A 23,477-nucleotide genomic window follows, 5' to 3' on the forward strand; every position below is an offset into this window, starting at 1 on the left:
CTTCTTTCAATGTACATGACAATAAAAAGCTTGACTCTTGAATGAGTCTCCCTGATGAGTTCTTGTATTTTTAAACAGGTCAGTTGTGCCATCTAGTGTTTGTAATTAGTAAACGTTGATCGCGTGATCAACACCGTATCCCTTTCCCTTGCATCAACATGTTCCAGTATTTACTGTGGAAGTACATAAATAAAGCAGCCCTCATTCTGTGTGAGAGCTGAAGTGAGGCTTTGCTTGCTTACAATCATACATATTAAGCAACCAGGAAATGTATTCTTATCATAACACTCATTTTGATGACAGCTTATAAGATTTCGAATTACAAAAAAGAACTTATCCATTACATTATACATCAAATATCTTCTAGACAAATGGGAAGAAATTTAACCCTTGTGAGAATGCACTTTGTCCCTTTCCCAATCAAAATAAATTCCAGATAGAATCTTGTTGTTGTTATTGTTGTTGTTTTTCTTTTTCAAATTTTACTTACTTTAATTTTTCTCAAAAGAAACTAAGGAGATAAAAGCATCACATATTTAATAACTGATACAAAAAATATTGCAAACCAACCTGAGAAAATACATATTTTTATTCAACACTCCTCATAGCCAAGATTTATCAGGCAAAAATGATCTTTGAGATTTCCTCAATTGAATCATCGTTTGGCTTCCAACTGACTATGACTATGTATTCTGGAATCCAGAATACATTGTCATTTTTAACCTAATTGATGGCTGGAGCTCAATACATTAATATTTTGGTTCATATTTTCAGTAATTGAAATAAAACTTTTAATAATCAAATTTTTAACTGTCAATAATAACCATCATGAATACACCCAAGAACTGTATTTAAAATAAGATTCTAAATCTACCACCACCACTACTGCCACCAATAAAACTACTACTAGTACGACTACTAATAATACTAACAAAACAAAAACAACAACAACAAAAACAAAACAAAAACAACAACAGCAATATTATTATTATTATTATTATCATTAATAATAATAATAATAATAATAATAATAATAATAATAATAATAATAACAATAATAATGATAATAATAAGTGACGTTTTCTGAACAGCAACGTGTACCAGCGAGCTGATTGGATGGCAGGTGTGCTCACGAGCCAACTCCGAGATTCCGATAGGACCGTTCAGGCTCATGAGAACGTTGACCTGAATTGTCCTTTATGACGTTAGCTAGCATGTAATGCTAAAATTAGCTAACTTTTAATATAGTTTAAACGGGGATAAACTAACATTTTACAGGCACACTTGCGAGGGGAAACATCTCCATCCTTGCCTGGTAGCGATGTAGCGTGATTGTAACGATGGAAGCATACCATTAACGGTATCGTATCGGAAGGAAACATGTTGGTATCGCCCTCACGACACCGTGACGACTAAACTGGCGCAAAGTCGAACCTTCCGCCGCCTACTGAATCGGAGGGGAACTGCCAGGATTCAAACCAACAGCCCTCAATACTTGGTAGGAATTAACTCTTTTACAGTTGTGATTTCGTTTAATTATACGCCATCGAAATGTGTTTTCAAGATTTTTTTGTATCTATTTCCCCTATGATGCTTTGACGGTGGTGATGACGATGAGGATAATGTGTGTGTCCGTGTGTGCGCGTTCGTAATCTCATGTACGCGCTGGTGTTTTATTTAAGCTGATTTAATAAATTACTGAAAAAGAGCGTGTGGGAGGAAGGGGCATGTTTAGAAGAAGTAAGCGCTATCGGAATCAGGGCATGTTTTGATGTATAAGTTTTCCAATAAAAATACACCTGTAGCATTAAGCTTAAAAATAGAATTCTTGTGTAAAAAGTTCTGGAGTTTAGACAAACACTGCACTGGATTGCTTTCGACGTAGAAGGAAAAAATATTTGATTAATATGTTTTTTTCCAAATAGTGTTTAACTCGATCGTTCTGTTGGAAAACATATGGAATACTTGTTTGGATATGGGATATTTATATGCTGTATGTATGTATCAATGAATTAGTTTCGAGAGCTGGTGAGAGCACTTAGAGTGCGGGGAGATCCCCCGGTGCGCTGTCGTAGGAGGAGACTGCGCCTCTCGCCTTCCGCGTTTCCATTTCTCCACACTGTCCTGAACACAACGCCGCCGCGGCATCCGTGCACGCTTCGCACCCTTGTCTTTACCGTATATTCGTGGGTTAGGGAGAAAGGGGAGGGAAAGGGCAGGTTTGTCCGTAGCGCACTGCCCCTGTCTCGACTCCCGCGCTACCCGTCCTGTCAACGCCGCAGCATCCCGGAGGATCGGACCGCCTCATCCATGCATTGGCGAGGTCGCGGGCCCCAGCGCACCGGCTCCGGCTCCAGCCATGTCGGCCAGGAATGCGGCGGCCGGCGGCGGTGACAGAGCGGGAGGAGAACCGGCAGGTAACTTGTTTGCTCCCGATGCATTTCTCGGACTGTGAATGAACCAGTACAGATGACGCGACGTGCGGGAGGGGGTGTTCGGAATTTGCGTGTGAAAGCGAGAGGATGCGGTTTGCGTTCGGCCAGTTAGTCAACAATCGCCCGGAACTTTGCGCTATCCCAAAAAACTAGGTCAGTAGATCAGTAGAGCAAACACGTCCTCTACGCCATTTATATAACGTTACCGCCGCACGACGTTGTTTTCGGCCGAGACAGCGCTTCGTGTTGAATTTAGACGAGTGTGCTCGCCCTTCTGGATATTTACATTGAAACGAGACGCTGTCTGTTTATGACAAGTACGCCCTTAAGAGCGAAATCCAATGTTAGCTTAGCAGCGGTAGCAGGGCCTGTTTACCCGCGGCTTCTCCAGTCAGAAGACGGTTCGGACGGGTTTTCGTAACCCACTCCTCTCTCCCTGCAAAAGTAAACGGACCATTTCCCCCACGTTTTCTGGTACGGACACGTCGTGTTTGAAATTTGCCGACGTTTCAAGCACTGGACTCCGAAATAGTTATTCTAGCCGACAGTCGAAGCGGCTCAAACGCTCACATATCAGGCGTAAGCCCGGATGGAGTTTCTGCAACCCGCCATCAGGCTCTCGGCCGGAGCTTTAGCCAACGACCGAACATCTCCGTGACGATTCAACAGGACGCAAACTGTTCAAACAAGTGTCCTTCGCTTGTCCGAAGAAGTTTAACTTGAGTCACACACACACACGCACACACACACACACACACACACACACACGCACACACTCACGGAGAGAGGGAGAGATACGACAACAAAACGCCGGAACGAACGAACCTATTCGTATTTAAATAGACTTATGAACCCCCCGAACGAGTCGTTGGGATGTGGGGAACCTTCTGGTTCAATGCAGACTCAATGGATCTGAACCAGGTTTCTAACGTCGCCACAGTTCTGAATTAATTATACTGAGAAGCGGCACTTTTGGGGGGGGGGGGGGGGGGGGGGGGGGGTTGTTGATGACACTTGTGATGAACCCCGGGCCCAAAAAAGAAACGTAATTAGATTTTGGATAGAAACGACAAACGTGACGCCGGGAAATGAATCCTGTGCCCGGATACTTTGTCCCAGAGAATGAAATATTATGTGTGTCAGAGTTAATCCAGGGCCTTTTGTCACTCAATGGTGATACGATAGTTACACAAAATATAGGTTATACTCCAGAAACATCACTTAATTGCTCAATATTATATTCCATATGCACAAGTAAATTATTATGCGTTTGTTTTTTTAAAAGCAGCTAATTTTAACTAAATGTCACATGTGGTGCACGTGTTTCTTAATTCATGTTTGTTTGTCTAATTATATTGACAGTAATAAGCAGTTGTGTGCAATAAGAGTGGTCTGCTTTGGTTTTCGGCATAAATATAAATCCACCTGCTCATTATAATAAACTGAACAGGAAACCCTCAACCAACACGCTGCGTCACTTTCATTGATGCATCATTCAGATTTTAGTAAATCATGTGTCATATTGTTAAATGCGTGGCATGGTGACAAAATCCTCTAATCATGCTTGTAAGTTTGACAATATGTTGACTTTTGATAGTGAAGCCAAAACTAAATCTCGTTTCTGTAGGCCAATGGTTTAAATAGGTAACGACAATGTGTAACTTCAATTACAGTGTCAATAAATCTTGGATTTTGAATTAGGCCATTTTGGAAAAAAGTTTGTTCATTAATCTTGTCAAATAACATTTAGATATTTTCTTTCAACCTTGAATCAGCAATGTGTGGCGGGGTTTACATCATCACACTGCGAAAGCAGTGTCAATGCTATTCAAATGGCTCTCCGGCATGTGGCAACACAGTTATTTCCAATTATTATTATTATTATTATGTTATTATAAGGTGTTTCCATAGTGGGTCTGAATCTGTGCCCATTCAATTCAGCGCAGTTCAGTAATAGAGCAAGTTTACAAATAAGAAAACTGGTTTTGAAATCAACTACATGTTTATCCAAAAATAATGGTCCATATTGTTGTTTTAGCTTGTATACCTGAACAGAGCACTAAATTCTACTGAGTAAGCATCCAGGTTTTTTTTGTTGTTTTTTTTTAAATCAAGTTCAGGACAGGTGCCAGAATTCCCTTTGTGTGGACTTCCTGAAAAAGGGGTAGGTGTGTGTCATTCACTTAGAAAAGTCAAATGGTTGGTAGCTGTAGTTCATGCTTGATCAGTTTGTTCTTTGTTGTTTTGCATAAATTGTTGTTATGCCCTGTATAATTTAACAGCCTGGAAGTTTGGCTTGATTATAACATGCCTGATTTTTTTTAAGTTAGATTTTAAATTATGGTTTCATAAATCATTAGTCCTTTTCAGTCAAGGCTTGGCAACAAAGTGATAAGTATCAACTGGACCTAAGGTCAGAGAAGTTGAAGCTCATTCAAGCGATGAGTGAATGAACAAGGTAATGAACATGTGGGAGAGAGGGATCTTGCAGGTCGGGATGAGCTGTCATCTGGCTGCCTCCTCTTTAACCTGGTTATCCAGTAGATCATGACAGGGAGAGCGGGATTAAAAATCAGGCTGTTGCTGATCTGTTAATTGCTATTTAGGTCACTGTGTTTGTGGAAACGAGTTAAAAATAGGATATCTGCCACGTTTGGTCAGCTTGCCTCTGTTCTCTCAGGTTTCTTTTCTGCACATCACCATCATTGCAGCTATGCTAGTCACCACCTACGTTATACTCATACAGTAGAATATAGAATAATAGTGATAATCTGATGTTGATTCTTTTATTTAGCAGTTGCTGCTATTACTGAGAGCTGGAAGGAAAATATTGTGGTAACAATATTGACCCTCATCACATTGTGTGCTTTTGTTATCTTGTAATAGGAAGATAATTATGATTCTGAGGAACTGGAAAAGAATCAGATCAGTGTCTTTGTATCTGCTGCTTCAGACTCGTTTTAAAATGAGGGACAAAACAGAACTGGTGTTTGTAGTTTGTTAATTGAAGTTTTCATTCATCAAGGAAGGTTCCCTTTGCATTCCTTTGTGAGAATCATCCATCTTTCTATTTGCTTTCATGGTCATTCATCACAGATATTTTTGGGGATTTCTTTGGCCTCAGATTAAATAATGCATCATCTACATACATTTTTGTCAAACTCTTCTTGTCGTGGCACCTGAACTTGAGTTTCTTATGTTCTTCTGAAAATCAAGTTCAGTTGCCATGACCAGAAGATTTTGACAAAAAAAATCACCATGACCTGAATGACTGAGAACCTCTACACACATTTTCAAAATATAGGAAAATTAACCTTTAAAAAAATCAGTTAATAGCATTGGGGCTTCATGAGTATATAAATACATTTTAATGCTGACCTTTTTAATGGTTCTGTTATTTCATTAACACTATCTATGATTTTTAAAGGGAATACTAATTCTTACATCATACTTATTAATTTGATTGTGATTTATTTGAAAGATTATGCTATATCAAAGACTAAAGAAGGCAAACAATTTGATCAATCATTTTAAAGAATTTCCATCCATTATTAATTATTTATCAATATATTCTTTTAGATGGCTGTATTGTAACATCCGTAGTCAACACTAGTGCAGGCATTGAAATTGCTTGGTTTAGTTCAAGAGCCCTGAGTGGTCTGCTGTTTAAAAAGTACTTTCCTTTTGAAACAGTCTTTCCTTGTTGCTGAGGCTGAGACGCTGTTAAGTGACAATGGAGGTTTTGAGAGATACCTGCTGGTGCGTAGTAACAGTTGCTAGGCTACAGTCTCTACGGCATGGTTTTGATTATTGTATCCTTAAAAAAAAAAGAAATATTAACAGATTCCATGTCCAGTTTTGGATAATGACTGTCTGTCTGACAATAAAATGGTTTTGATGAAATGAGCAGAAGTGCAACTCTGTAAATTCTTGAGTTTTCATGTCTACCTGTCAAATGTCTTGAAGAGACTGCTCATGAATGGATCTCTATTGAATAATCGGATAAATGTTAACATTTACATCACATCCATCAACAAAGACCAAATCACTGTTTATTCCACTTAGCGTGAAACAGCAGTGCATTGGCCATGTCTTGTCCTGGGAAAAAAGGGAGACTAATTAGGAGACATCAAAACAAGACGAAGTGGGCTGCATTTACAACCCAAAATAAATGAGACCTGAAAATCCCAGCAAGCACTGGCTTTGGCAACTGATAATTCTGAATCTGTGGTCAATGTTGATTGTCATCAAGCCGGTACTAAAAAATGTATCAATTCACTTCATTGATGATTATTCAAATTTACCTTGATGTGTAGCATCCAATATGTAGCGCAAAATAATTATTGCTAAATCATTGTTATGTCCTTTATATGCACCCATGGCTGGGCCTATTTATACCGATTTAGAGGAAAATCTGGTCTATGTCAGGACTGAAGACAATACACATATCTTTTCCAAAAACCCATCTGACCAACAGACGGAAAGCAGCTTCCCGTATTATATAGATTCCAGGCCTCCCTATTTTCCGCACAGGGACTTTGAAATGCGGATTTGCCTTGCTAGTTGAATTACTATTGCTGGTTGCAGACAGAAAGATCAGATTAGTCGCCCTCATTGTTTTACATTACTATAAAATAGTTAAAACTAATCAATATATTAATTGCTAATGTGATGATAGATTTTTGTTTGTTGGCCTCATATAAGGCTGACAAGCCAACTGTCTGAAGCCAACTTTCAATAAGAGGTACTGTTTGAACAGTTACACAAACATTAATGCCCAAAAGAGACATGTAGTGTACTTCTGTTCATGGTATTGCTAATTTGTCAAGAACTATCTTCTTTATCAGATGAGGTTTCTTCAATACATCCTCCCCATATACATATGTAGGTGTGTTTGTATGTATGTTTGTATGTATGTATGCTTGTATGTATGTATGTGTATCCCCCCACCATACATTTCTTTTTTTTTTTTTTTACTCATAGTAATTTAAAATAGTTTCCTCATTTTAACAAGAGTCTCAATCCTGGATGCAGATTTCAAGCAATGAAATTTTTCAAAGTGAGTCCAGTAAATGAGACCTACTTGCATGTTGTGTGTTTTCAGAAGATGTGCTGGTTGAGGAGAACCAAACAACCTCTGTCTCTCTGCCCAGCCTGATGACTTCATCCTCAGTTGCTAGCATATCCTTGAGCATGGAGATGCCCCGGAAGCGCAAGGGCAGCTTGGACAACCTGTAAGTATCACTCCTCAGTGGTTTTCTCACTACTGGATGAAAAAATTTAGTATTCTCACCAGGGGTGCTAACAATTACACTTACATTAAATTATCACTGTGACCATTGTTTAGGATTTTTTTTTATTTCTCTTACTTTCTTAATTATTCCCTTCAGAAAAAAAGTCATCAATTAAGTAACGTTGATAGTTTGTACTAACTGTTACTCCTATTTTTCTTCACAGAGATTCAAAATCTGTTTCCATTACTGATGCAGATATGGAAGATGACGGGTAGGTGCTAGCTTGACATGCAGTTTGTGGAAGTGTATCTACAGGTTGTACCGATGCAGACCCCAGTGACCTGTGATGTTGAATGTCATCCTTTGTATTTTTGCAACATGTCCTTCAGTATTGTTGTCAAAGGGGTTTCAGGAAGGCGGAAGAAGCAAGTTAAGGAAACAAGTTCTGGTCGAGAGCACGGGCTCTGACCTTTGAAGCGATGGATGTCAAACCAAATTAAATTCCATGTTTGGCCTGTCAGCTATGCTCCACCTTTCCAGAGTTTTCTCAGAGTTATCTCCTTGCATTAGTTTTGTCATGAATACATGACTATGTTTTGTTTTTGTTTTCTTCTTGTACAGGTCAGATGGAGAGGACCAACATGTCAAAATAAAATGCTTCAGGTTGGTTGGACACCACCAATTTGATCTCTATATAAACTAAGTTTGTGTTTGCAGCATTTCAGAAAAACTGTAGACACGATCTACTCTGTGAAAGGCGTATACACGGTTACTCTGCATTTTATGTTTTCAGGGAACCGCACAGCCAAATCGAGAAGCGAAGACGAGACAAAATGAATAATCTAATTGACAAGCTCTCAGCCATGATTCCTACATGTAACCCTATGTCGCGTAAGCTGGACAAACTCACTGTGCTCAGAATGGCTGTCCAGCACCTCAAGTCTCTCAAAGGTACCATATAAATGGAAGAGTTGGTCATAAATATGATTTATTATAAATTTAAGAATTGTTTTTGTAGTTTTTGCCACCATTGTGCTGGTACACAAAAGTGTACTTTTCTAAATAGAGATGTTTTCGCATCGGCAAAAATCTATACATTTTGTTTTCCAAACTATGAGAGTACTAGATCCAAAGAATTCACTTGGGATTAAAATATTAAATAGTATTTTGAATTGATGCCCATGTGAAAAGTAGTATGAATGAAAAGACATACAGTAATTTTATGTAAATATAATTTATTTACACTGTTATATTTTTTTGTCTTTAGGTTCAGCAAGCTCCTTTTCTGAAACCAACTACAAACCGTCATTCCTTCCTGATGAGGAGCTCAAGCACCTTGTTCTTGAGGTTAAAAACCATCAGTTGCAACTAACTGCTCATTTTTGTGAAACTGCTAATGTAATACAACACTTATTTTACTTTTAAGATGATATCTTAGTATAAAGCCTTGATATAAAGCCAAGCACATCTTTTTGTCTTTCTGAAACATTTGATTGAGTGTCATAGCTAACAACGATTGTACATCATTGGACTAGTTTTACTGTTGGGTCTGTTTGTCGGATAATTAATATACAGCAACCCTCTTTGTATTGTCATCCTCTAAATTCACTTGATAATAACTATACTAACAGTATGATGAGAAAAGTGCATGTATAGTTCAAATTTTATTTTGATATTGGAATCACAACAGACCTTTTTTTTCCTTTTCTATCTTTTTTATTTATATTTATTTATTTTTTTGCAGGCTGCAGATGGGTTCCTGTTTGTAGTGGGCTGTGATCGTGGGAAAATAGTTTTTGTCTCAGAGTCCGTCACGAAGATATTAAACTATAGTCGGGTAACAGTCTCATCTTTGCTCATATGAAACCCCCCAACACACCAGATGGGTTGTTTCCTCCTGGAATCAGCCCACCAGCTGTATGTGGGCCTGCAGCACCACATTTGCCTTCAGATTACACATAGACACTTTATGAAACCAGTATGCCTTGCTATATTTGCAAGATTGAATTTTAAAAGCACAGAACATTTCGTACATTTGTATGTTTACTTGCGTTCAAATGGCACTGTTAATTTGTAAAAAAAAAAAAAAATTTAGGAATTTTTAATCCTCATAGTATTTGCTAGTCTGTTTGTTGTATTGTATATCTTCATGTGAGTGCCTGTATTACTTAGAAAACACCTCAAAGTCTGAAAGGGTTTTCATAGAGCTGTTGTCTTCAACAGACACATCTGATTGCTTTGATGAAAGTTAAGAATTTCCAAGTCAACTGGGGCCTGACCTATAAATCAGTTTGTTGATTTTAACGAACCATCACAGAGATAACAGAGGGCTGTTTATTGCCAATTTACAATGATATGAAAACTGCTCCAGACCATACAAGGTTGAAATCACTGGCGTAGCAATTTTGAAATAATTTCATGATGCATAATGCCCGCACTGCCGATTCCATTATTTACACTTGACTTGTAAAGAAGTGGGACACTGAGTGGACTGAAGAGAACAGACAGGAGTACAGGGAGATACAGAGTAAGGTAAATATAGAGGTAGCAAAGGCAAAACAAAGGGCGCACAATGACTTGTATGGTTGGTTGGACAGTAAGGAGGGAGAGAATGATGTATACAGGTTGGCGAAACAGAGAGATAGAGATGGAAAGGACGTACAACAGGTCTGGGTGATTGAGGATAGAGAGGGAAATGTATTGACAAATGTTAGAAGAGTGATGGGAAGATGGAAAGAGTACTTTGAAGAGCTGATGAATGTGGAAAAAGAAAGAGAGGCGAGGGTAGAAGAGGTGACTATTGTAGACCACAGAAGAGATAAGGAAAAGTGAAGTGAGGAAGGCATTGAGGAGGATGAAGAGCAGTTGGTCCTGATGATGTACTTGTGGAGGTGTGGAAGTGTCTAGGAGTCGCAGCCGTAGAGTTATCTGACTATATTATTCATCTTATCTTAGAGAGATATATTTTAGATATATCTATAGATATATCTAAATCGTAGAGAGTGAGAGGATACCTGAAGAATGGAGATGAAGAGTAATGGTGCCCAGTTTTAAGAATAAGGGGGATGTGCAGAATTGCGGCAAATATAGCGGAATGAAGTTGATGAGCCATACAATGATGTTATGGGAAAGAGTATTGCAAACTAGACTGAGAGCAGAAGTCAGCATTTATGAACAGCAATATGGCTTCATGCCTAGAAAGAGTACTTCAGATGCAGTATTTGCTTTGAGAATGCTAATAGAGAAGTACAGAGAAGGCCAGAGGGAGTTGCATTGTGTTTTTGTAGACCTAGAAAAAGCATACGACAGGGCGCCAAAAGAGAAACTCTGGTATTGTATGAGGAAGTCTGGAGTGGCAGAGAAATATCTTAGACTGGTGCAGGACATGTATGCTACTGAGACAGTGGTGCGGTGTGCTGTAGTGGTCGCAGAGAAGTTCAAGGTGGAGGTGGGACTCCCATCAGGGATTATCTCTGAGCCCTTCTTGTTCACAATGGTGATGGACAAGCTGACAGATGAGGTTAGACAGGAATATCCATGGGTCATGATGTTTGCAGATGACATTGTGATCTATAGTGCGAGCAGGGAACAGGTTGAGGAAAATCTAGAGGTAGAAGTATGCTTTAGAATGGACAGAAATGCAGGTTAGTCACAGCAAGACAGAGTATATGTATGTGAATAAGAGGAACCCTGGTGGAATGGTGAGGTTACAGGGAGTGGAGATCAAGAAGTTGGAGGATTTCAGGTACTTGAGGTCAACAGTCCTGAGCAGCGGAGAGTGAGGAAAAGAGGTGAAGAGACGTGTTCAAGCAGGCTGGAATGGGTGGAGATAAGTGTCAGGGGTGCTTTGTGATAGAAATGTATCAGCCAGAATGAAAGGAAAGGTGTACAAGACAGTGGCGAGACCAGAGATGCTGTATGGCCTAGAAACAGTTACAATGATGAAAAGACAGGACGCAGAGTTAGAGGTCGCAGAGATGAAGATACTAAGGTTCTCTTTGGGAGTGAACAGGATGATTAGGATCAGGAATGAGTCCATCTGAGATGTTTCGGTCATGTACAAAGGAGGGATAGTAGTTATATTGGTAGACGGATGCTAGAATTGGAGCTTCCAGGGAGGAGGTCTCAAGGAAGACCAAAGAGAAGATTTATGGACGTAGTGAGAGAGGATATGGAGGTAGTTGGTGTAAGAGAGGAGGATGCAGAGAATAGGGTTAAATAGGGAAGGTTGACTCACTGTGGCGACCCCTGACGGGAAAAGCTGAAAGGAGAAGAAGAAGACTTGTTTGATATGGACATCGCATCTGCTTAAAAGCCCCGTCTGTCTCTGTAAAATTTGAACAGTCACTAGCAATTTTGTATGTAGAAAAAGCAGTATGTATATTGTCTCAAACCTCAGTCTGGCGTTTTGGCACCAGTGTATTAATTTTCAACTAGTGCTGGAAGGATGTTTCAAAAAAAGCTTCCACATAGTGTAGATATTGTTTCCTCCACATTCCAATTTCTATTAAACCCACCTCCATGTTTATTTAACACCAAGCCTGTCATCAAAAATTTTGCTAATGTTCAATAAGAATTGCTTTAGCTACACACAGGTTTTGTTTGGATTTTTTTTTTTACATTTGCTGAGGCGCCATGTTTAGTTTGATAAGCTTTGTGTTTTTCTTTTTACAGGTGGAGCTAATTGGACAGAGCTTGTTTGATTACATTCACCCAAAGGATATGGGAAAAGTGAAAGAGCAGCTATCTGCTTCTGAATTATACCCTCGTGAACGACTAATAGATGCTAAAAGTAAAGCAGATATTTTAATTGTTTCGGTGTGCGTTTGTGGAAGATAGAGTCTTACGTTTATCTGTCTCATGTACCAGCTGGTCTGCAGGTCCAGGCTGATCTCCCAGTCGGTGCAGCACGACTGTGTTCGGGTGCCAGGCGCTCTTTCTTCTGCCGCATGAAATGCAACAAAACCTCTGTTAAAGTGGAGGAAAAGGAATTCCAAGCCAGCACCTCAAAAAAGAAAGGTAGGGATGTTATTCTGCAGGCAGATACATTTGCAAGAGCTATAGATGCAGTCGACAAGTGGTATGTGGTTTGGTTGCATTTATGTTCAATGTCTACATTTGCCAACAGAGTCACAGAAGTACTGCACGGTCCACTGTACAGGCTACATGCGCAGCTGGCCTTCCAGTCAGCTGGGAGCCGAGGGGGAGGGGGAGGCAGACAAGCAGGAAAGCTCCCACTTCAGCTGTCTCGTCGCTGTGGGACGCATCCACTCCCACTCATTGCCTCAAGTTAATGGAGAATTCCGAGTCAAACCCACAGAGTTCATTACACGCTATGCCATGGATGGCAAGTTTACCTTTGTCGATCAAAGGTAAAATTGAGTTTCATTAAGGCCCTGATGTTTCCTGTCTGGTATTGTCTTTAAGCTTGGTACAGTCACAGCTATCTCTGTTGCAGTTCTGTGAATCATGCAAACTATAGAATAATTCCAGAGAAAAAGTATTTTGGAAGTATTCTAGATAAAAATGCAAAACTTTTATTTCACAGAGCAACCACCATCCTGGGATATCTTCCTCAAGAATTGCTTGGGACCTCATGCTATGAGTACTTCCATCAAGACGACTTGCCTCATTTAGCTGATAGACATCGGAAAGGTAAGATTCTTTTTCAATGTGTGTGATTTGAACCCATCATCAGATACATTGAGGTCTCCTTCATTTTGGAGGCCATTTGAAGAATATTTTAACTTTCAAGGCAATAAAATATTCGACAGTCACTATTGATCAGTCGCTAATATACCAAATTTATAGAATCTGGATGGTTTATGCCATTGTGGTTTTTTTTTTGGTCTTTGTCCTAAACCAAAGATTATTTTGTTATTGGTAGTATTTTTACTTTAAACTCATTCCTGAGGAAGTTCTTTGTATATACAGTACAAGTATATGTTTATTGCCTTAAGCTCATCCTCTGTTTCTTTTCCACAGTGCTGAGAAGCAAAGAGAAAATAGAGACAAACCGCTACAAGTTTAAAACAAAATATGGGTCCTTTGTCACCCTGCAAAGTCAGTGGTTTAGTTTTGTGAATCCATGGACCAAAGAAGTAGAATACATAGTGTCAACAAATACAGTTCTATCGTGAGTGTACGCTTCACGTTTTCTGTTTATTGTGTTTCTGTGTCGGATGTAGCTTTATCAGCTCCTGTTTTCCTATCTTGTGGCAGGCACGATCATAGTCGAACAAGTCGGTCAGCAAGCAAAACCGATCGATCTGCCAATTCCAAGACTTCAGAGGGTTGGTTGACATGCAACATCACAACTTTATGGGGACATTATGATGTCCGAAGGGAAGGTGAAGATTTTCTCATAATTGTTAATTTTCTATCTCTTTTTTGAAGAAGATGGCAAGAAGTCCCTTCCAATCATTCCAGGAATCTCGACTAACCCTGGGACTATGATATATGCCGGAAGCATCGGGACACAGATTGCCAACGAGCTGCTTGATTTTAACAGGTCAGAACATCTAAATCCACTTTTAATTGCTCCAGTGTGTTGTTGTCTATTTTCATCATGTTAATGACCTTTTTCCTAATGTTGTTTTAGGAAACTGATTTTTCAACACCCACAAAAATTACTTCTTTGGATACCGCAACGTGAACACCAAAATAAAGAAACTAATTATTTTAATGTAGTTAATTCTCCTTTTTAGAGGCCTTTAAATGAAAAAGCTGATAAATCAAGGCTAACTCCATTTTAGGACTTTTTTCTATTCATTTAATTTCATCCAATTTTCTAGTATGCCAACATCTTAGGAAATGTTCATGTTAAAGTCCCCCATTAATACCAACCTACAATTCTACCCATTCAAACAGTTGAAGCCTTCAATTAATACTATTCTTCTAAAAATTAACTTTTTAAGAGGTGCTTAAAAGAAATTCCATTGTGATTGTGGACTAAGTATTCGCTTACCCCTTAAATTGTATTTTCCTTTTTTTTTTTTTTATTTTCATCTTAGTGTCTGGACTGATGGACTACAGATGGAAAAGTTCCCTTAGGCTGAAATCTTGCTTCATCATACACTGTGCACTTTTACTGAAGAGGGAGAATATTAAAAAACAAAAATTAGCCACCCCCTGCTGGAATTGCCGAGATTGGAACTCAGGGTTTCAACACTTCATCCTTTCCTTTTCTGTCCCACAGTGTTCCTTTCAATCATAAGGGATTAATGTTGCCACAGGCGCCTCTGCTTTTTGTGCAGATTGATGCTGATCTGAATTATTTTGTTTTACTTTAGAATGAACCCATCACCTTCCAGTGGGAACGTCAGCCCATTCAATCTACCACAGGACAAGTCTCCTCAAACTCACAATCAAGTAAGCAACAATGTAAGTTTTTGCAAATGCAAAACTTTTCCTTACCTTTGTAGTAGCAGTCTCTAGTAAGTGGATTTTCCTTATTTGTCCTTTGTTGCTACGCCTTGTTGTTAGTTTGTGAAAGGATTTTTGATCAAACTCAGATGTAAAATCTGTCTTTTTAGGGCAAGACAATGTATTTAAGCAAATAATTATTTGGATTTTTATAAGTCTTAAAATACTGATCCACAAATGTAGATTCTGCATGCAGGTCATTTATTTTCCTTTGACTTGCATGCACAATGTTCTATATTTTCAAAATCACAGTAAAAGGCCATGGGGAAATTGGAAATTAGTCAACTTTTACTTGCAACTTGCAACTTTACTTACAACTGTGCTTGTAAATATAGTTAGTTGGACAACAATGCAAAGACATCTCCAAACCTGTTGCAATAAAACACATTATAAGAGCATCTGCATTCATCTTTTTCATATGCAATAGACATAATTTATTCCTGAATGGACACTATTATATATGGAAATAATGATCAGAAATATAATTCACCCTAGTACCTTGTAAACCAACAGAGGCGGAGTGCTTTTACATTAAAGCAAAATCTAAGAGCTTCGCTCTGACTTGATCAATCACTAAGGCTGATGATCCCCCACAAGAAATCAGCAAAGCAGCAGTCCAACTGGCCCATGGGGTTGATGTAACAGTGATGAAAGTTTAATCCATTTGTTTAAGAGGGGTGTAAATTTCTCTCACCATTTTTTCTGCTCACAAGGTGCCAAACGGGGAGGCAGCAGTCATAGAAATGCCAGAAAAGTCCAGCTCAGAGGATGAGCCCCAGGGAGCTACATTCTCAGGAGGAGAAACACTCATGGGTAATTTCCGCTCCTAAACTTGCAGTTTTACAGTATTGCAGAACTGTTGTATGTCATTTCTCTTCACATACAACTCTCATTAACTTTCCCGACACAGGAGAGACTTCCCAGCTGGACTTGGACAGTGTGGTTGGACCAGGCCTTAGTAGTCTTAGCAACGATGAAGCAGCCATGGCAGTGATCATGAGCCTCCTGGAGACAGACACAAACTTGAGCGAGGCAGTGGACTTTGAAGAGATGCACTGGTCTTTATAGAATCCCCCTCTTAAAGTGTGATGCAGTGACACTCAAAAACTTGGTCAGTTTTTAAGAACAAGACAGGAACTGTTTGAATGCTCACTCTGAGTTAGAGCATTCTTTTTCTAAAAGACTTTTTTATTTATTACTCACATAAGCTGTTTAGTCTTTGAGTGGCTGTTCTAACAGGTAGTGGGGTGGGCGACAATAAGGGACACCTGCTTTCCCTCCTCAGAAAGTGCATGTGCCTCTGAAGCCTTACAGCAGTCTGCCTGCCCAGAAATGCTGGTCCTCACTGCATTCATCACATTTACTGACATCTTCTGTTTCATTGAAAGAGGGCTCACTAGATGGAAGAACCCATGAACATTGAAAACAGTGACAAGATGTGCAAAACCTCGGGACTCCTGCTATATTTTTTTCACCAGACTTGAACAGACCGTGGGAGTGATGCAAAAAAAATGCACTGAATTTAATTCTAGTTCTTTATCAGATTTCATTAGGTACTGTATGTATATGAGAAAAATAGGGGAAGACCTTGTTCCTCTCTGTGACCCCCTCAGGATCCAAACCGTAGGTAGCCAATGTACCACGGCACACCACACTTCCATAACCTCTCACACAGAGATTCGCCTCGTATCACTTTCTCTTAACTTGTCAGACTCTGAATCTATTCATTAAAAAGAGTCAGTTAGCGTCCTCTCTTGTTTGGACTTGAAGATGGCTTTGTTATGAATGCAAACCTTGTGATAAGGCTGTATCATTAAGGAGTTAGTTTGCATGAATACGACATTTACATGTTAGAAAACTTAGAATCTCATCGACATCTTGCCCCTGATATTGGTTACACTGGACTTAATTTCTATTAGTTCTGGCCATTTTACATCATTTGGCAGTCTGACATAATTTATCTAAATAATTACTTGAAGAATACCCATTTTTAGTTGTGCACAAACAAATGACTAGCGACCTTTAAGAAAAATAAAACTACTTTTAAAGCAAACCATCATTTTAGAAGTGCTCCAATACAGGTTGGAATCTGTGATATTTTATCAATTCATGTTTAAAGCTGATCTCTGAGTGTTCTGGTTGAAGACATGAAAACTCAGGGAGTAATTGAGACAGCCACCCCATGCAGTGACACAATATCTTGTAGCAGTATTTTTTCCTCCCCCAGATAAAAGCTTTTTACATCTTTTCCCCAAATTCTGTATGTTGGAATGTGATGATGGCTCTATAGTTGTTCACATATGCATTTGTGTTCTCACTTGCTGTCAGTTGTTCAAACTTCCAAATAAGCCATAGCTATTTTTTGATTTTCATTCATGTAATATGCACTGACGGTCTTTCAGAATCATGTTGATGTCAATGTTGCTTGTCTGATGCACACAGCATCATCATGAATACATGTATTAAGGGATTATGCTATGCAGAGTTATCATTCCGTAAGCTCACAGTTTTCCGGGTATTTGTCACTAGCATATCGTGCTGGTTGAAGAATACATCTGAGCTGTGAAATGACATTTTGGTGAGTCATTCACATGTATTGACTCTGCTGCCATTTACCTCATCTAGTCCTTGTTTTGCCCATGCTAACAGATGCACATCTCAAATTTTACTAACAGCGATGACTTGTTATTTAGAATGGGGATGATACGGGACTGCAGGACTTCTGCCTCACTACAAAGCTGGACAGCAGGTCAATGATTTGCTGCAAATGCAGCAGCCAGATGGCCTTATGGGTGACTTTGATTTAAAAAAAAAAAAAAGAACAAATGTAAAAAGATATAACAAATTATGTCAAAATATTGTTTTACAAGATTCAGAAAAATTGGAAGTTTAAGCTTTGCAGTTGCCAAACAATAGCATAAAGTATATGTTTCTACAAGATAGATTGAAAGAAATTTCTGTATTTGCCATTAATTATGGAAGCACTTTGGTTCTCTTATCTCCTGTTTCAAGTTATGAAAGGCTGTCGCTCCAAGATGGTGCAGTCTGAGTTTGAAATCAGAGAGAGAGAGAGAGAGAGAGAGAGAGAGAGACTGTTGAACGCTTAATGGCGCTTGTGAAAATTGGACAGTTAAAAGGGTGAAGGTGTGAATAGAACCCTACTGATCCTGTTTTTTTTAGACTACATACAGTATATTTGGAAGTAAGACATCTATAAATCAGCTGATATCTTTGTATGTCCCAATTAATTTTTTCACAGCACCATACATTTTTGACATTTCAGCCACTTAAATGTTATCATAATAGAACTGAAATCAACACATTTTACTGTTAAGTAGTTTGCAACAACCAGCTTCATCTGATGTTACCCATTTAACATCAGACTAAGTTAGATTCATGCTCGAAATGCCAGATACATGCTACATTTCAGTTGCAAATAAAAATCAGGTTTACCTTATAATCCAGTTTTGGACTTAAAATAAAATAATTTTCAAATCATGTTAAAATTGCATGTTATACATACATTTGGAAGACCCTGGGTTTTTTATTACATAAAACAACAACAATATCAACATCAGATGTCATTAAAAGCTCAGCACTAGATGTTCTGACATCAATGTCACAACCTACATTCAAACAGTGATAGTCAACAATTTATTATATGTAACTATTAAGTACATTCAGTCAAGTACTGCATTTTGGGTATTCATAGTTTCCATTTGATGCTGCTTTGTGCTTCCACCACAATACCCATCCGAAGGAAACATCTGACTTTTTACTCAACTACATTTATATTCCAACTCAGAAACATATTGACATGAATTAATGTAATCCTCTGGTTTAGATGATCAATTTTATTTATATTTTCTGAAATGTGATATGCACTTAGTGGAAAAAAGTGCCAATAAATTTTATTATCTTATAAAATATATTATGCTGTTTTATGAATTTGTCCACAGTATCTGGAATTGGCCTCGCTTGATAGAACAACAATGTTAGTGTCTATCCAACTGGGTACATGAGATGTACATTGAAGTGAGAAATTATAATTCTGGATTATTTTGCCTGCATGGAATGTAGTTACAACAATATGGTCACATATTAAATATATAATAAAGATATTTAATTTTTCCACAAACATGATCAATCCAACTAATAGCTAACTAATCCTCTTGCTCACTGATGCAGTGAATCAGCCAAAAGTTCTTGCTTGAATCACACAGAACCAGTGGATCGATCAGTCGGACTCAGCTGGACTTCGTTCTCCTGCCTGTGTCCAAAGAGATTTTGATGTTACTGACTGACTGTGGTATAATTTGTACCATGTTTATAAAAGGGATACATTTGGTGTATCATCTTAGACTAACAACATCATGAGTTTGGTAGTGCCAGGATGGAGAAAGAAATGTACATTGTGACTTCAGTCCCCATGACCTCACCAAATATGCAGAGTTGTGGAGCTGTGCCATAATCACAGGCTTGTCCAGAAGACAATGGGTTCTTATTCTGTGGCTGCTTGTTTTGTCTTGTTGTTCTGTCATTACACTGTTTAAGTTTCCCCAGAGCAGTGAAACTGCTTAAATACTGGCTTGCATTAAGATAATCGATGGACGGAGAACTTGGCAGACATTACGCTTTGACTTTTTGGATGGATTGATTTTGTAGCATTTTATGGTGTTTCTTGTATTTTCACACTGAGGAAAGCTGGTCCGTGCATGCGCTAATGCTTGCAGTCCCAAATCAGGAGGAAAAAACCCTGACATTTAAGACTCGTTGGAGTTTGACGTTCTGCTTTCGTCACACGTCTTCTGCCACTATACGTTTACCCTTTGTTATATATAGGGCATTTTAAGGAAGTAATTATAGTATTTTTCTACAGCATTATTGCTGCTACTATCATTATAGCTGAGTTGTCTTCCTGGTCTGTTTCTACAAATTGCACTTTTGTGACTAATTCCAGAAATTTGTATCAAAAGTAAATGACATTTAGCATTGAATTTAGATTATCAATACCCCACCCCCACCCCCCTACAACCTTATCTTCGCTGACTGAGAAGCAGCAGCCTGCTTGTTAAGTAATTAAACTCAGGACTGCACCCACTCAGAACCTTCCCTTTGGTTCCATCCCTGGTGTGATTAGCTTGTAGTAATTTGTCAAATGTGATGAGGCAGTTGTTTGCACATGGCATAAGCTGGGATTTGGTGTGTATAAAGTCAGATTGGACACAGAGCTGTTGCTCTATAATAGAATGGGCCAGGTTGCAAGCCTACCTTGTGGGAGAGGAGATTCTTATGTTGCAGAACTCTACGAATGGTTTAGGTAAGATTTACATTTGGCTTTTGAAACAAAGATAGAGTACATGTATCATCTGTTCTACACAGAGTTTGACTCGAGGGTTGAAAGAGATGACAGAGCTCCTGAAGTGTCTGGAAGATTTATGGTTCAATTCCTTTCTCATGTTTCAGAACTAAAAGTTGTTTGCTTTGTGAAAATGGGAGATTATATACATGGAAAACACCACGATTTCAGTCCTGATAAGCTTCATTTTGCTCTCTTGTAAAGTGGCTCAACGTCATTAAGCCTAATTATCTTGGCACGTGTGTGCCAGGGTGTAAGCAAGCTTTTAAACGCATGAAATTTCCACAGGCTGACCTTAATTCCAAATTTAAAAGGATGTTTATCACTGTCAAGAATAGTGTGTTTTTTTTTTCCTTAAAACCATTGTTTTTTTCTGAATTAAAAATATCCTCTCTTTGTATGTCCTGTAACAGAATGTTTATTAATGAATGTCCAAGTGGCCTGATTACTCTTCATGAGTTTCAAAGGCATTTTTGCAACAGCACGGTGGGCAGAGAGTCAGCAGAATATGCAGAACAGATATTCCGCACGCTGGACAATAACGGGGTAAGGAACACTGGCTTAAAGGCAACATGAGGCAAATGTATTCATGTAGCCTTTACAGGGTATAAATTAATGATTTTACAATTTAGCTGGGCAAGATGGAAACATATAATATCAAAATATTCAGATCATCCTTTTTAAAATCCATATACATTATGGTATCTACCAAAGACTGGAAACTTGTGTTCTTGCCTCACAACAAAGATAAATGGTGGAAGTATCCTGCATAATGTGGAGGAGTTCTACTTTCATTAAGAGGCCTTCAGCATATGTTTAGAAAATCTGACACGTCACTCATGTACTTTTAAATATGTAATTTCAATTATACATGTAAAAAAATCTAAAAATATAACACATGTGTTGCTGCTACTTTCCAATGTCATTTCTGGATGAATTTCAAGTGTTTTAATTTGGTGATTCTTCTTTATGCAGATTTAAAGATGAGTGATTGGAAGTTCGCTCATGGTAGTTTCCTATTAATTTTCCGAATATTTTGGAACTTTGCTCCAGGATGGCGTGGTTGACTTCAGAGAGTACGTCATGGCCATCAGCCTGCTCATTGAAGGTTCAGCTGTTGAGAAGCTTCGCTGGTCGTTCAAGCTGTTTGACCAAGACAGTGATGGTGCCATTACAAGGGAGGAGATGCTTGGAATAATGCAGGTGTGTGTTCTCCACTGTCTTCAGCGATATTTTAAAAATGAATCTCTATGTGATTTCTGTTTGTCTTCACAGGCTGTTTACAAGATGACCTTAGCTGCTGCATTAACCAAACCCAACCCACTGACACCTGAGGAATGTACCAACAGAATATTTGTGCAATTAGATAAAGACAATAACGGTGAGAAATAGCATTGAAATAGGACCGAATAAGTCAGTTCCCTTTAGTTCAACTGAGAAAGAAGCATCTGCAACAAAGTTGACTTTTGGTGAATTCATAGATTTACAACTGTTTTTATTTCACTCAACATACAATATAAAACCATGAACATTTGTACACATAAAAACATGTTTAAACTATCCTAATGTGTCGCAGTCAGACCTGTATTTTTTACTGAATGGTTTCTTTTTTGCCGTCACTGGAATATGAATAGTAAATCAAGGCAAAGTTATGGAGAATGAAGCAGATGGTGAAGAGAATTCATAATGTAGCTCTCAGCTTCCCAATACTTTAAATAGCTGCACATCTGTTTTTCAATCTTTTCTGTTTCCATCAGCTTTTCCTTATATTTTTCTTTGCACATCGTGATGCTGCGCTGCATCAATTTATTTCATTTAATTTCTGACACTGTCTGAACAAGGTCTTTGTGCACATTCTGGAGTAATCTCCCTGTGGTTGATAAAGGATTTTTTTCTCTCAATTTATTACAATTGAATGGTCAATCTTCTTTTTGAAAGAGAAGAAGAGAAGAGAAAAAGTTCGATTTGAAGTTTGTGCAAAGTTTGACACGAAAAGGCTATTTTTCTAATCGCGGGTAAAAATGTACAAAGGGTTGCACACGAAATCATGTGTGAAGCAGCTGAATGTGTAAAATGAACAAAAAAATGAATAAATAAAGCAGTGAGAGGTTCTGTTTCCATTAATGTTTAAATGGCTGCCATAAAAAAGTTTAACTTGAAAACTTAGATAAGACACATCTTTTATGAGTGTAAGTTGCAGAGATATGAGTTTAAGTTGCGGAAGTTAAAAAAATGTAAAAGTCACACAGCTTTCAAGGAATAATGTCCACATTTTAGGTGAAGTTTAAATGCAGGCCAGTGGAATGACCTGAGCATGTGAACTTGGTTTGGTAATTCCTGTATGTCGTTGTTGTGTCTGCAGCCATCATCAGTCTGGAAGAGTTCATTGAGGGAGCGCTAGATGATGATTGGATCAGGGAGATGCTGGAATGTGATCCCAGCACAGTGAGGGTGGAGAGGCCCCTGAGGAGGGACAGTGCTTTGGGGACCCATGATTGACCTGAAGTGGGTTGTTTTATTAAGTTGGAGGAAACACATGAACAAGACCATGTTGAGACTGTAATTTCCAGGAAATGTTATAATTTGGTCTGTTGTCTAACTTGTCTTAAAGATGTATGTTGTAACGAGTATCTTTTTGAGAGTTTTTTCCAGGTTTGTTATCTGTGATCATATGTTACTACATCTACAATGAGTTGTTCTTTTTGGTCATATTTGTTGCATTATTTTCTGTTTTTATATGTCTAAATGTATGGATTTATAAAATAAACCATAACTGTTAATTGATAATGATTTTAGACAGCCAATAGTAATGGAATATGTTTGGAGTATATTTACTGGAAATAACTCTTCCTTGTAAGTTTTGGAACTAATAAATGAATAGTTACATTACATCTGTTTCACTAAGTAATGCAGGACTTTACTAACTTTGAGAGAGAATTGTTGCAGGACCATAAATTGCTAATTAAAAAAAAATCACTTATTATATAAGTGCAATATAAGAGTATTGAATTGTGACAAAATTAT

General features: G+C 38.4%; 2 protein-coding genes across 10 annotated transcripts; both read left to right on the top strand.

Moving 5' to 3' along the window:
* The first annotated feature begins 1,295 nt into the window (after positions 1-1,295).
* On the top strand, positions 1,296-20,853 carry bmal2 (basic helix-loop-helix ARNT like 2). 6 transcript variants are annotated; one of them, XM_086163390.1, is made up of 17 exons: positions 1,296-1,498; positions 7,540-7,669; positions 7,893-7,940; positions 8,291-8,332; positions 8,463-8,620; positions 8,937-9,016; positions 9,414-9,506; positions 12,344-12,461; positions 12,539-12,688; positions 12,798-13,041; positions 13,218-13,324; positions 13,655-13,805; positions 13,892-13,962; positions 14,066-14,180; positions 14,962-15,052; positions 15,808-15,907; positions 16,005-20,853. In XM_086163390.1, the coding sequence occupies exons 2-17, from the start codon at positions 7,593-7,595 to the stop codon at positions 16,160-16,162; spliced, it is 1,803 nt and encodes a 600-aa protein (XP_086019516.1). In that variant the 5' UTR covers positions 1,296-1,498; positions 7,540-7,592; the 3' UTR covers positions 16,163-20,853. The 6 variants fall into 6 exon arrangements, with proteins under 6 accessions (XP_086019516.1, XP_086019514.1, XP_086019513.1 ...); XM_086163388.1 differs by lacking the exon at positions 1,296-1,498 and adding an exon at positions 2,105-2,417 and having other exon boundaries at positions 14,962-15,040; XM_086163387.1 differs by lacking the exon at positions 1,296-1,498 and adding an exon at positions 2,105-2,417 and having other exon boundaries at positions 14,069-14,180.
* On the top strand, positions 20,293-23,257 carry LOC147224936 (guanylyl cyclase inhibitory protein). Of its 4 annotated transcripts, XM_086163395.1 has the most exons (5): positions 20,293-20,414; positions 20,867-20,999; positions 21,507-21,656; positions 21,729-21,834; positions 22,816-23,254. In XM_086163395.1, the coding sequence occupies exons 1-5, from the start codon at positions 20,344-20,346 to the stop codon at positions 22,950-22,952; spliced, it is 597 nt and encodes a 198-aa protein (XP_086019521.1). In that variant the 5' UTR covers positions 20,293-20,343; the 3' UTR covers positions 22,953-23,254. The 4 variants fall into 4 exon arrangements, with proteins under 4 accessions (XP_086019521.1, XP_086019518.1, XP_086019520.1 ...); XM_086163392.1 differs by having other exon boundaries at positions 21,507-21,834; positions 22,816-23,257; XM_086163394.1 differs by lacking the exon at positions 20,293-20,414 and having other exon boundaries at positions 20,727-20,999; positions 22,816-23,252.
* The last annotated feature ends 220 nt before the right edge of the window (positions 23,258-23,477 follow it).

Source organism: Fistularia commersonii, chromosome 17 (assembly GCF_037954325.1).
Source record: "Fistularia commersonii isolate RoL2024-O1a breed Wild chromosome 17, RoL_Fcom_v1.0, whole genome shotgun sequence".
Taxonomy (NCBI): Eukaryota; Metazoa; Chordata; class Actinopteri; order Syngnathiformes; family Fistulariidae; genus Fistularia; species Fistularia commersonii.